Consider the following 14,874-nt stretch of genomic DNA (forward strand, 5'->3'; position numbering starts at 1 on the left):
CCTGACCTCTTTGTGGCTGTGAAGGAGCCATCTGGGTTTCCACCGACAGCATTAGGATCATTGCAACCTCCCTCCCAGCCACTGGCTTGCTACCTGCAACTGAGCCAACTCCTCCTGTGAGTTACTATTGCAGCCTCTAGCTATAAAGGGGGAAAAGCTCAGTGAAGGAGCTGACAGGCTGCTGGAATATGGGTGGGCAGAGGAAGCAGGAACATGGTCTCCCCATTTACTCAGAGCAGTTCCCTGTGAGGAGGAGAGAAGGTAATAGCAGACTGGCAGAAGAAGTGTACGACCCAGTACCTGTTGGGGAGGAGGAAGTTAAAGGAAGGGTAGACCCTAGTGACCAGAGATGGTGCCTTCTTCTCTCTAGGGTCCTTCAGGGATGATTCTAATGGGAAACGGAAATAAAATGTGGAAGAGACAACTTAATGAAGTAAAAAGCAAAAAGGGCATTGAACAAACAGAGAATGAGGATAATCTCTGACTGGTTTGGCTCCACTTTGTTGGATTCTCCCTTTTTGGTTGCTTTACTTCTTTTGTCTTCCATTTTTTGCTAGAATATATCATGAGTCTAATATTCTTTATGCACAACATTCCAGAAGCAAAGTCTAAAGCACTATGGGTTTTGTAGAAACTAATAATATGTTTAATGTTTAATGTTGGTGTGTTTTCATAGAACATCTCCTTTCCCTGTGCAAATTTCTTTATAGCAAAAGGACAGAAGAAAATGGAAATGAGAAAAAACCCTCCTCGTCTTGAGAGGCCAAATCCTGCTTCTGTTTGAATCAATGAGAGTTTTGCCATTGTGTTAAATGGGATCAGGATTTCATGTGAACTTATCAAATAAACTTTTAGAATTTTTCTCTATGTTCACTAACAAATAGAGTAAATCTCTTAGCAAAACTAGGTTTGAGACACAAACACAGCAGTGAAGAAATTAAAGTTTGTATAAGTCTAACATGACCTTGGATAGACCTAGGGGGGTTGCAAGAAGAACTTAGCATGAACTGTAAATTATATAGCAGGGGTCAGCAACCTGCGGCACACATGCCAAAGGCAGCATGCGGGCTGATTTTTAGTGGCACGCTGCTGCCAGCCGAGGTCCCAGCCGCCGGCCCCGCTCAGCCTGCTCCCAGCCTGGATTACGGAACCCCAGACCAGCAGCGGGATGAGCCGCTCGGCCCCTTGCCAGCCAGGGTCCCGGCCGCCGGCCTCCCTCAGCCTACTGCTGGCCTGGATGGATGGAACCCGGGCTGGCAACGGGCTGAGCAGGGCCAGCAGCCAGGACCCCAGACTGGCTGCGGGATGAGCCGCTCAGCCCACTGTCAGTCTAGGGTCCCGGCCGCCGGCCCCTTGCCAGCCGGGGTCCCAGCCACCAGCCCCTTGCCAGCTCACTGCCAGCCTGGATGGATGGAACCCAGGCCGGCAGCAGGCTGAGCGGGGCCAGTGGACGGAACCCGAGACCGGCAGTGGGCTGAGCGGCTCAGCCCGCTGCTGGTCTGGGGTTCCGTCTGCTGCCTGCGCTACCGGTCTGGCACGCGAAACCTTAAATTAATGAAGACTTGGCACACCACTTCCCAAAGGTTGCTGACCCGTGTTGTATAGTATAGCTGACTATCAGGAAGAGGAAATATTTCACAACACTTTATAATTCCATGTGAGAAAAATCTGAGCTGTAGGGTTATAACTTTGTGCAATCCCATTTCATATAAAAAGTAGAAACATTTATTATTGTTCCTAGGGAACTGAGGATGGTATATTAGATTTGTATTCCAAATAACTGATATAGGGCTTAGTACTGGAAATTTGATCAAAAGGGTAGAATCAAAGCTGACCCAAGCATTTACCTTACTGAAGAACATAAATTCCCACTTGAAAAAACACAGGTATGGCTGATTGCTTGTGGTAAAAAAAGAAACCTAAAGCGGACAGAGGCTGTCATTGAAACGAGAGTAAAAGCAGAAAACTATCAGAGGAGGCTGGAGAAGGAATCTTATCCCAGCTGCAAAAAAGGAGAGTATTTAGAAATGCTGTGTTTAGGCAGATACAATTAGGGATTACATCTGCATAAGACAAGCAAAAATTGTTAAGTATAAAGAGAAAAACATACAATAGAGAGGGGGGTTTTGGGGGGCTTTTGTATTTTTTTTTAAAGGTGAAATCCTGGCACCATTGAAGTCAATGGGAGTTTTGCCATTGACTTCATGGGAAACAAGGTTTCATCCTAAAGCTTTCGCCAAAGTGTAGACCCCAATAGAGGCTCCTCCAGTGGCAGAAAGTCCATTTCAGGACAGACTTTGCAGAATGAAAATCGAAGTGAGAAATGGGTATGGTTGGCCTGGGAAGTGGAGTATGGCTAGGGAGCTAGAAGAAGGTATGGGAGGGTGGAGGCAGTGCATTGACTTAATGTGTCCCCACAGCAGTTTCTGCCAGCAACATAAGAATAACCATACTGGGTCAGACCAAAGATCCATCTAGCCCAGTATCCTGTTTTCCGATGGTGGCCAATGCCAGGTGCCCCAGAGGAAATGAACAGAACAGGTAATAATCAAGTGATCCATCCCGTCGCCCACTCCCAGTTTCTGGCAAATAGAGGCTAGGGACGCCATCCCTGTCCATCCTGGCTAATAGCCATTGATGGACCTATCCTCCATGAATTTATCTAGTTCTGTTTTGAACCCTGTTATAGTCTTGGCCTTCACAACATCCTCTGGCAAGGAGTTCCACACGTTGACTGTGTGTTGTGTGAAAAGATACTTCCTTTTGTTTGTTTTAAAACTGCTGTCTATTAATTTCATTTGGTGGCCCCTAGTTCTTGTGTTATGAGAAGGAGTAAGTAACACTTCCTTATTTACTTTCTCCACACCTGTCATGATTTTATAGACTTCTATCATATCCCCCCTTAGTTGTCTTTTTTCCAAGCTGAAAAGTCCCAGTCTTATTAAGCTCTCCTCAGACGGCAGCCGTTCCATTCCCCTAATCATTTTTGTTGCCCTTTTCTGAACCTTTTCCAATTCAGTATACCTTTTTTAATATGGGGTGACCACATCTGCACTCAGTAATCAAGATGTGGGCATACCATGGATTTATATTGAGACAATATAATATTTTCTGTCTTATTATCTATCCTTTTTTTAATGACTCCCAACATTTTGTTCGCTTTTTTGACTGTTGCTGCACATTGAGTGGATGTTTTCACAGAACTATCCACAATGACTCCAAGATCTCTTTCTTGAGTGGTGACAGCTAATTTAGACCCCATAATTTTATATGTATAGTTGGGATTATGTTTTCCAATGTGCATTACTTTGCATTTATCAACATTGAATTTCATCTGCCATTTTGTTGCCCATTCACCCAGTTTTGAGAGATCCTTTTGTTGCTCTTCACAGTCTGCCTGGGGCTTAACTATCTTGTGTAGTTTTGTATCATCTGCCAATTTTGCCACCTCACTGTTTACCCCTTTTTCCAGATCATTTATGAATGTTAAATAGGACTAGTCCCAGTACAGACCCCTAGGAAACACCACTATTTACCTCTCTCCATTCTGAAGACTGACCATTTATTCCTAGCCTTTGTTTCCTATCTTTTAACCAGTTACCAGTCCATGAGAGAACCTTCCCTCCTATCCCATGACTGCTTACTTTTCTTAAAGCCTTTGGTGAGGGACTATGTCAAAGGCTTTCTGAAAATCTAAATACACTATAACCACTGGATCCCCCTTGTCCACATGCTTGTTGACCCCTCTCCCCAAGAATTCTCGTAGATCGGTGAGTCATGATTTCCCTTTACAAAAAAACATGTTGACTATTCCCAAGCAAATAATGTTCAACTGTATGTCTGACAATTTTGTTCTTTACTATAGTTTCAACCAATTTGCCCAATACAGAAGTTAGGCTTACCGGCCTGTAATTGCCGGGGTCACCTCTAGAGCCCTTTTAAAAAATTGGTGTCACATTATTTATCCTCCAGTCATTTGGTACAAAAGCTGATTTAAATGATACGTTACAGACTACAGTTGGTAGTCCTGCAATTTCACATTTGAGTTCCTTCAGAACTCTTGGGTGAATACCATTTGGTCCTGGTGACTTATTGCTGTTTAATTTATCAGTTTGTTCCAAAACCTCCTTTAATGATACCTCAATCTGGGACAGTTCCTCTGATCTGTCACCTAAAAAGAATGGCTCAGGTTTGGGAATCTCCCTCACATCCTCCACCATGAAGACTGATGCTAAGAATTTATTTTGTTTCTCTGCAATGGCCTTATCGTCCTTGAGTGCTCCTTTAGCACCTCGATCATCCAGGTTGTTTAGCAGGCTTTCTGCTTCTGATGTACTTAAAAAAAATAAATTTGCTATTACTTTTTTTTAATCTTTGGCTAACCGTTCCTCAAATTCTTTTTTGGCCTTCCTAATTGTATTTTTACACTTCATTTGCCAGGGTTTATGCTCCTTTCTATTTTCCTCACTAGGATTTAACTTCCACTTTTTAGAGGATGCCTTTTTGCCTCTTTCTGCTTCTTTTACTTTGTTGTTTAGCCACGGTGGACCTTTTTTGGTTCTCTTACTATGTTTTTTTTAATTTGGGGTATACATTTAGGGTTGAGCCTCTATTATGTTGTCTTTTAAAAGTTCCCACACAGCTTGCAGAGATTTCACTTTTGGCACTGTACCCTTTAATTTCTGTTTAACTAACCTCCTCATTTTTCTGTAGTTCCCATTTCTGAAATTAAATGCTACAGTGTTGGGCTGCTGTGGTGTTTTCCCCGCCACAGGGATGTTCAATTTAATTATATTATGGTCACTATTACCAAGCGGTCCGGCTATATTCACCTCTTGGACCTGATCCTATGCTCCGCTTAGGACTAAATCAAGGATTGCCTCTCCTCTGGTGCGTTCCAGGACTAGCTGCTTCAAGAAACAGTAATATAAGGTGTCAAGGAACTTTATCTCTGTATCCCATCCTGAGATGATATGTACCCAGTCAATATGGGGATAGTTGAAATCCCCCATTATTATTGAGGGTTTTATTTCAATAGCTTCTCTAATATCCCTGAGCATTTCACTGTCACTATCACCATCCTGGTCGGGTGGTCGGTAATATATCCCTACTGCTATATTCTTATTATTTGAGCATGAGATTCTATGGTGCAGTTTGGTTCATTTAAGATTTTTACTTCATCTGATTCTACACTTTCTTTCACATTTAATGCCACTGCCCCACTAACGCGACCTGTTCTGTCCATCCGATATATTTTGTACCTTGGTATTACTGTGTCCCATTGATTATCCTCATTCCACCAAATTTCTGTGATGCCTATTGTATCACTATCCTCATTTAATACGAGGCACTCTAGTTCACCCATCCTATTATTTAGACTTCTAGCATTGGTATATAAGCACTTTAAAAACTTGTCACTTTTTAGCTGTAATTGAATGAGGGCACAGTGTTTTCATTGCCCTCTTCTCCGTGAGTGAATCCCTCCTGGCACAGCAGGCTCTCCTCATGTAGGGTTTGAGCCTGGCCCATTAGCTTTGACCCCACAATGTTTTCAATAGCTTCAAAATGAGACAAAAATGAGTTTGCCCACCCCAATTTGAAAGTGAAGTAAGTGTTTCTTTTACTTAAATACTGGTTGAGATCAAATTAAATTCAGAAGTTCTCTAAGGTATATTAGAATGCAACCCCAGGCTTGAATGTCATTGGATGCACATGGTTATAGTGCTTAGTAATATTGTATAGTGATTGGCTTTCTGCAGTGTCTTAATTGCAATAGTGGTAGTTCACTTTTGTATGATTCTACATGTTTAAATTTACTAGAACTCTGTATGTAAGTTAACCTTTGCTTATCATTCTTGAACCTAATACTCATAATATTTGCAAATAGGGTCCACGGGAAGCTGTTATCTGGCTTGCTGTACACCATAAGCAGAAAAAGGCTGTGGAAATCTTCTCCAGAGAGATTGCACCAGCTGGAACTGGAATGGGTAAATATTCACTACTTTCTCTTAGTATCTGCCACTTACTTTGTCGTTGTTGTTGTTGTTGTTTATTAATAATTGTGATAGAATAATTAATATTGTGATAGATTTGGGGATTGGTCCTGCTTTGACCAGAGGGTTGGACTAGATGACCTCTTGAGGTCCCTTCCAACCCTGATATTCTATGAACACAAAGACCCAGTTGGTGTCCCATGGTGCTATGTGCTGTATGAACACAAACTTGAACGTATACTTCGCTGAAATGGGGCCTAAGATATTAACAGACTTTTCAAGTATTGACTTTGTTTGGAGATTCACCTTTTACTCCTCCCATGTTTCTCAGCATTTCTGCTGCTGCTACCTTTTAAAAAAAAAATTTATTAAGGCAAAGTTGCTATAAAATGTTAACATACTACATCGTACATTATTTATTCAGGATCAGGTTAATATTCAAAGAATCTGGCTAAAGATTCTAGCGGGATGGATTTGATTTAAATCACTAATCAGGAAGACTCGATTTAATCATGGATTTCTCCATGAAAATGCATTCTTGTTGGTTGTTATAACCTTAATACATATTCTTCACAACTCAGAGATAGATCTAGGTTTCATTTTTAGAAGGTACACACTATACATTTTTAAAATGATTTATTTTGAAAAATTTTCAGATTAGTTTTACAGTGATATCAGGAAATGAATAATTGAAACTATAGAAAACGATGGTGCTCTTGAAGGTGGATAGTCTTCAGAATCCTGTATGTTGAGGATGGATTCTCATAAAATAAGACAATGCAGTTATTTAATTATTATTACCATACTGCTCATTTAGTATTACTCATTGCATTCACTGACACTCAGTACTACTTTAGAGGTGAAATTGTAAAAGGAAGATCTGCCTATTTCAGCTATTGTTTTTCATTGCAACTGCATCTAAAATGATAGTACCATACAGTATTTTTTGCTCAAACATGAGAATTCAAGGAAGTCCAGAAGGAAGACAGGCAGTCCTTAAGAAAGAAGTATGAAATAAAAAAGTTTACCAACCTGAAGATCCTGCATGTTCAGACATGTTCCTTTCATCATCTTCAAAGCAGCTTCCTCCTGAGAAGGAACACTTCTCATGATGTTGTTTCATTTGGGAACCCAGGCCTTGCATTTCTTTGTTGCACTGTTTGCATTTTGCATGCATGCCTATCTTATCCACATGTAGAGGAACTTCCATTAAAATATTCCCCAACTGGGTCTCTTTTACAGCCTGCTGCCATTATAGGTTTTCCCTTCTAGTGAGAGAATGATATGGTAGATCTCAAATCAATGAAGGCTATACTCAGAAAGACCTCAAGAATTCTGGAATATGCTGCTCAAACAGCTTCACTTTTGTTTCTACTGCCTGTCCCTCCCTTCTCACATTTATTTCCAGATTTCTTCTGCTTGTCCAGATCTATTCCACCACCAACGATTTTCTATTCATTGAACTTTTTGAAACTTTGTACTTTTAGAGAGAGGTAAGGGATTGACTCTGTGTACACAAATTTGCAGAGGGACAATAGGATTGAGGTCTGTTATTTCTCACCTCTATTTATTTATTTAAAACATTTTTTCTGTTAACAAGCATGTTATCTCTGGAGACACAAATCCACAGATTGAGAACTGCAAAACTAAGCATCTCTGGTGGTATCTTCCAGACTGAGCATTGAGTCCCATTGGGTAGATAGAAAGATGAACCTAAATAATCTATACAGAAGCCCCTGGAGCCCCATAAGATTGGTTCCCTAATCCATGAACTATTGGAAATCATTTACAAAACTTTTCTTAAACATTACATGAATATATTGTCTCATACTATAGAATTAGAATGTATAATCCCTATTCTGTGATGAATTATCTTTGAGCTATAATGTATCTTAATTAAAACTATCTTTAGATAGTTTTTTTTCCCTCAAAAAAATCCGATTTTATTTATTTATTTATTTATTTATTTTAAATCATTGATTTTTATCCACCCTGGATTCTAGGTTGCTGGTTGGGGAGCCCTCCTCATCTGGGTATTCATAGTTTTTCTTTCTGTCCACTTTTTATTGCCTTTCCACATACCTGTACAGCTATATGCTATATCTTTATTCTGTTACACCACATCCTTAGAAAACTCACAAATATCACTTTCACTAGAGGAATGCTATTTTTCTAGCAGAATTGGATTACATACTGCCATTTTGCTAGTGAAATAACATTTGTATCAGGAGATGAGTAACTCCTAGAGCAGGGGTCAGCAACCTGCGGCACGTGTGCCAAAGGTGGCACATGGGCTGATTTTTAGTGGCATGCTGCTGCCAGCTGGGGTCCCAGCTGCCAGCCCCACTCAGCCTGCTCCCGGCCTGGATTACGGAACCCCAGACCAGCAGTGGGATGAGCCGCTCGGCCCCTTGCCAGCTCCAGGTACCAGCGCAGCAAGCAGGTGCTTGGGTCGGCCAACGGAGAGGGGCGGCACGTCCGGCTTTTCGGCGGCAATTCGGTGGCGGGTCCCTCACTCTCATTCGGAGCAAAGGACCAGCCGCCAAATTGCCGCCGAAGACTGAAGCAGCGGTGGTAGAGATGAAGTGTCGCAGATCGCGATTGCGGCTTCTCCCCGCCTTCTTCTTTTTGCTGCTTGGGGCAGCAAAAACCCTGGAGCCGGCCCTGGGTACGGGAGGGGCGAGGGGTGCAGCAGAGGATTGGGGTGCAGTGTGTGGAGGGGGCTCCAGGCAGGGGATTGGGGTGCAGGCGTTGCGAGGGGTGCAGGGTATGGCAGGGGGCTCAGGGCAGGGAGTTGGGGTGCAGAAGGCATGCGGGGTATGAGCTCCGGCCCGGCGCCGCTTACCTAGAGTGGATCCAGGGTGGCAGCGCCGTGCACCACGGCCAGGGCAGGCTCTATGCCTGCCTGCCCTGTCCCCAGCCCCGCTCCGCTCCAGGAAGCAGCCGGAGTCCCTGGGGGGGAAGGGGAAACAGCACCATGTGCTGCTCTTGCTGCTCCTCCAGGTACCTCCCCCAAAGCTCCCATTGGCCACGGTTCCCAGTTCCCGGCCAATGGGAGCTGCAAGAGCACGGAGCCCTCTATTTGCCTCCCACACCCCTGCCCGGGGCTGCAAGGACATACAGTAGTTCAGCCGCTTCAGGGAGCGGCACGGGGCTCATAGCGACACGGGGTAGGCGGGGAGGGGGAGGCACGGGGAGCTTGGTGGGCCGCATGAAAGAACCCCACGGGCCGCATGCAGCCCGCGGGCCGCATGTTTGAGACCCCTGGTCTTATATGACAGGAGGAGGAGTAATGGCTACAGTAATACTGCCAAACAAATGATATATTTTCTAGATGACAGGTCTACAGAAAGATTATTGTAAAAGGTAACAAATAAGAATGCTTTGGGACCAAAAAGAATAAAAAGGTTATATTATTAAACTCAAAGGTGATTTGGTCTGAATTGAAGCTTTTCTTCCTGTTTCTTTTTCACATTTGGAGACTAAGCTTTGTAGGAGAGAGAAAGTGTACTGATTTACTCTGTACCAGATGTTCAAAAGGAATAGTAATTGGAAAAGTGTTGGTTTTTTTCTTTTTCCCACCTGCTTAGCAAGTTGACATTACATTATATTGTGTGTGCGTGCACGCACGCACTTGGGTGCCTAATTAATACTTATAGCACCTTTCATCACAAATGCTTAGTTGCAAACAAACTAAGCACTGAAACATCTGATGAGACAGGAAAGTATTATTTCGGTGTATAGATGGTTTTCTCAGCTAATACAGAGAATCAGTGCAAGAATGAGGAATAGAAATCAGAATTATAGATTCCCATTCCTCTTTCCTAACACTAGACTGATTGTGCATCTTATTCGAGATAACACAGTGGTGAGAGTAGTATAAATTCTAGGCAGTGCAGCTAGTGACACCTCTAGTTAAAATTGCCCAACACTTTTAATTTAGGACTCTCTTCAATTTTTTTATAAATTTCTCAAATGTGTAAACCACTCAGGTCAAAATTTTCAAAGCTGGGTATTTGCCTAAGGCTGAATTTTTGGGGGACATTTCTGAGGTGAATATTAGGGGAAATGTTGTTGCATTATCTGTTTTTAAAATTTTTTAAACATGTTTGTTGAGACATTCCAAAGCCTTCATGTTCTGGAGCACGGACTTAGAATTTGGCAGTGGGGTCTCCCTAGTGTTGGCAATGTGCTTTTTGCTGTCTGTGAAAATTTTGCTCTGTTTAGTTCATAGAATCATAGAATATAAGGGTTGTAAGGGACCTCAGGAGGTCATCTAGTCCAACCCCCTGCTCAAAGCAGGACCAATTCCCAACTAAATCATCCCAGCCAGGGCTTTGTCAAGCCTGACCTTAAAAACCTCTAAGGAAGGAGATTCCACCACCTCCCTAGGTAACCCATTCCAGTGCTTCACCACCCTCCTAGTGAAAAAGTTTTTCCTAATATCCAACCTAAACCTCCCCCATTGCAACTTGAGACCATTACTCCTTGTTCTGTCATCTGCTACCCCTAAGAACAGTCTAGATCCATCCTCTTTGGAACCCCCTTTCAGGTAGTTCAAAGCAGCTATCAAATCCCCCCTCATTCTTCTCTTCTGCAGACTAAACAATCCCAGTTCCCTCAGCCTCTCCTCATAAATCATGTGCTCCAGTCCCCTAATCAATTTTGTTGCCCTCCTCTGGACTCTTTCCAATTTTTCCACATCTTTCTTGTAGTGTGGGGCCCAAAACTGGACACAGTGCTCCAGATGAGGCCTCACCAATGTCGAATAGAGGGGAACGATCACGTCCCTCAATCTGCTGGCAATGTCCCTACTTACACAGCCCAAAATGCCGTTAGCCTTCTTGACAACAAGGGCACACTGTTGACTCATATCCAGCTTCTCGTCCACTGTGACCCCTAGGTCCTTTTCTGCAGAACTGCTTCCTAGCCATTCGGTCCCTAATTTGTAACAGTGCATGGGATTCTTCCGTCCTAAGTGCAGGACTCTGCACTTGTCCTCGTTGAACCTCATCAGGTTTCTTTTGGCCCAATCTTCTAATTTGTCTAGGTCCCTCTGTATCCTGTCCCTACCCTCCAGCGTATCTACCACTCCTCCCAGTTTAGTGTCATCTGCAAACTTGCTGAGAGTGCAGTCCACGCCATCCTCCAGATCATTAATGAAGATATTGAACAAAACCGGCCCCAGGACCGACCCCTGGGGCACTTCACTTGAAACTGGCTGCCAACTAGACATGGAGCCGTTGATCACTACCCATTGAGCCCGATGATCTAGCCAGCTTTGTATCCACCTTATAGTCCATTCATCCAGCCCATACTTCTTTAACTTGCTGGCAAGAATACTGTGGGAGACTGTATCAAAAGCTTTGCTAAAGTCAAGGAATAACACATCCACTGCTTTCCCCTCATCCACAGACCCAGTTATCTCATCATAGAAGGCAATTAGGTTAGTCAGGCATGACTTGCCCTTGGTGAATCCATGCTGACTGTTCCTGATCACTTTCCGCTCCTCTAAGTGCTTCAGAATTGATTCCTTGAGGACCTGCTCCATGATTTTTCCAGGGACTGAGGTGAGGCTGACTGGCCTGTAGTTCCCTGGATCCTCCTCCTTCCCTTTTTTAAAGATGGGGGCACTACATTAGCCTTTTTCCAGTGATCCGGGACCTTCCCCGATCACCATGAGTTTTCAAAGATAATGGCCAATGGCTCTGCAGTCACATCCGCAACTCCTTTAGCACCCTCGGATGCAGCGCATCCGGCCCCATGGACTTGTGCTCATCCAGTTTTTCTAAATAGTCCTGAACCACTTCTTTCTCCACAGAGGGCTGGTCACCTTCTCCCCATACTGTGCTGCCCAGTGCAGCAGTCTGGGAGCTGACCTTGTTCGTGAAGACAGAGGCAAAAAATCATTGAGTACATTAGCTTTTTCCACATCCTCAGTCACTAGGTTGCCTCCCTCATTCAGTAAGGGGCCCACACTTTCCTTGACTTTCTTCTTGTTGCTAACATACCTGAAGAAACCCTTCTTGTTACTCTTAACATCTCTTGCTAGCTGCAACTCCAAGTGTGATTTGGCCTTCCTGATTTCACTCCTGCGTGCCTGAGCAATATTTTTATACTCCTCCCTGGTCATTTGTCCAATCTTCCACTTCTTGTAAGCTTCTTTTTTGCATTTAAGGTCAGCAAGGATTTCACTGTTAAGCCAAGCTGGTCGCCTGCCATATTTACTGTTCTTTCTACACATTGGGATGTTTTTTTCCTGTAACCTCAATAAGGATTCTTTAAAATACAGCCAGCTCTCCTGGACTCCTTTCCCCCTCATGTTATTCTCCCACGGGATCCTGCCCATCAGTTCCCTGAGGGAGTCAAAGTCTGCTTTTCTGAAGTCCAGGGTCCGTATTCTGCTGCTCTCCTTTCTTCCTTGTGTCAGGATCCTGAACTCGACCATCTCATGGTCACTGCCTCCCAGGTTCCCATCCACTTTTGCTTCCCTTACTAATTCTTCCTGGTTTGTGAGCAGCAGGTCTAGAAGAGCTCTGCCCCTAGTTGGTTCCTCCAGCACTTGCACCAGGAAATTGTCCCCTACACTTTCCAAAAACTTCCTGGATTGTCTGTGCACCGCTGTATTGCTCTCCCAGCAGATATCAGGGTGATTAAAGTCTCCCATGAGAACCACGGCTTGTGATCTAGTAACTTCTGCTGGTTGCCGGAAGAAAGCCTCGTCCACCTCACCTCCCTGGTCTGGTGGTCTATAGCAGACTCCCACCACAACATCACCCTTGTTGCTCACACTTCTAAACTTAATCCAGAGACTCTCAGGTTTTTCTGCAGTTTCATACCGGAGCTCTGAGCAGTCATACTCCTCTCTTACATACAATGCAACTCCCCCACCTTTTCTGCCCTGCCTGTCCTTCCTGAACAGTTTATATCCATCCATGACAGTATTCCAGTCATGTGAGTTATCCCACTAAGTCTCTGTTATTCCAATGACATAGTTCTGGTGTTTCCTAATTTTTGAGTGCTTGATTTTGCTACCTTAACATTCTTGCAGTATTTTTGGAAGTAGTACATAGCTACACATTGATTTAGGGGGACAATAAAAATATGGATAGTCACAACAGAGAGAACCACTGTACTTGCCAATCAGTAAGTGATTATTGAAATAAACTTTTTCTTCTCTGGTGGTTTACATTGTTTGTTTGAAAATCAGTATAGAGAGACTTTAAAATAAGAAAGGTGTGCCATAAGTAGTTATGCTGATTTGGAACGGAGACTGGAATTCCATAGCAAAAACCAGTGTCTGAGAAGAAGCAATAGGAATGTTGCCTGTGTGTTGGAATTTGCTTGTGTATGTGTTCCTATGCTTTATAATAAATAAAAGGTGTTAGATCTGTCAAAGATAATGTTGAGAGAGCAGCACCTTTTAAAAATGTATATCTCCATAATGAAAAGCGAGTGAGTTAAAATCCACAGAGCTAATTCCTAACATATTCTTCCTAATCTTTATTTTTAAAGCCTAATGTTTCTTTTAAGAGAGTGTTTGCAGATGCAAACATACTTTATCAGTAATGCTATCTAAATACAAATTTTAATTTCGCATTGTCAAAATTAAATTTGAGATTCTTTCTGAGTTTAGTGAAAAGTTTGAAATTATAATCTGTGGATAAGTGATATATTGAAGAAGTTAGATACTGGTTTGTTACTCCTTTTTCTCTGTTGAAAAGGAAACTTCTTTATTGTACGATTTAGTTGAGCATTAGCTTTAGTTTGCCAGTTTATACAGTAGCTCAGATTTTATTTGAATGAGGCTGATCTTATTGAGATTAAAAGACTGCGGTCAAATAAAATGTTGTTTATAAAGACAAAACCAATGCCCTTATCTACATATGACTATTAACACCCGAGATTATTAAACCTGAAAGAATTTTTTTAAAACCCTGCCTTACTTTTTACCATGTGTTCTTTGGTTATTCCTTTTTTTTTCCCCTCTGCTTTTTAAATTAAATTAAAAGAGACCAGTAAATTTCATTTTTTAAAATAATTTCTATCAACTTCACTTACTTGTCTTCATGTATTTAAATACAGTATTGTAATATTTGGGTTACAAAAAAGGCAGGGGGATGTTAAAAAAGAAAATGTTTTCACTAAATATTTTACATTTCATCTAAATATTTCTAGTATTAGTTTCTTTTTACAAAACAAAATATTTTTGAATTTCAAAACTATATAGTGTTTAATCCCAGTAGTTGAATTCCTGGGTGGCCTAGGGGCATAGTGTTTTAAGATGAAATTATCAAAGCCAAAAATTGAAATATAGCCACAATTTTTTCAATCTAACAGATATTTTGCATGTGCAGAAATGTGTAATTTGATGACTATCCAGCAGTAGCAAAAAGATGCCGTTTGCAAGTACATATCAGAGTTTTGATGCACATGGAAATTTAGTGATGACATTATTAGAGGCTAGGATCATAGATTCATAAATTTTAAAGCCTGAATGGCTAAAGGTCATCTGGCCTGATCTTCTGCATAACACAGGCCATAGAAATTCGCCCAATAATTATAGAATTGAGAACAATAGCTTTTATTTGAGACCTCTGAAAATATGGTTAAAAGGAAAAAGACGGGTTTTTAATATTATTTGAAAATGTCTTCATAGTGATTTTAAGTCAGACCATTAACAGTTAAATAATTGTTGTAGTTGATTTGGGGGGGGGGTTGTTTGTTTTTTACTCTGAATTGTTTTCTTGTTCATATACTAGCACTAACAAAATGGCACTGTAGAGTTCTTAAGAGTGTCGGTAAGGCACATTGTTGTATGCAGTGTTGTGGTAGCCGTGTTGGTCCCAGGATATTAGCAAGACAAGGTGGGTGAGGTAAT

At 42.2% G+C, this 14,874-nt stretch overlaps 1 protein-coding gene across 1 annotated transcript in view; it reads left to right on the top strand.

The window, feature by feature from the left end:
* LOC101931777 (uncharacterized) overlaps positions 1–14,874 on the top strand; it is a 93,853-nt gene that overhangs the window by 40,303 nt on the left and 38,676 nt on the right. Inside the window, exon 13 of the mRNA XM_005299360.5 lies at positions 5,888–5,987. Within this exon, the coding sequence (XP_005299417.2) occupies positions 5,888–5,987 (100 nt within the window). The remainder of the gene's footprint in view (positions 1–5,887; positions 5,988–14,874) is intronic.

The sequence above is a fragment of the Chrysemys picta genome, chromosome 5 (assembly GCF_011386835.1).
Source record: "Chrysemys picta bellii isolate R12L10 chromosome 5, ASM1138683v2, whole genome shotgun sequence".
Lineage (NCBI taxonomy): Eukaryota > Metazoa > Chordata > Testudines > Emydidae > Chrysemys > Chrysemys picta.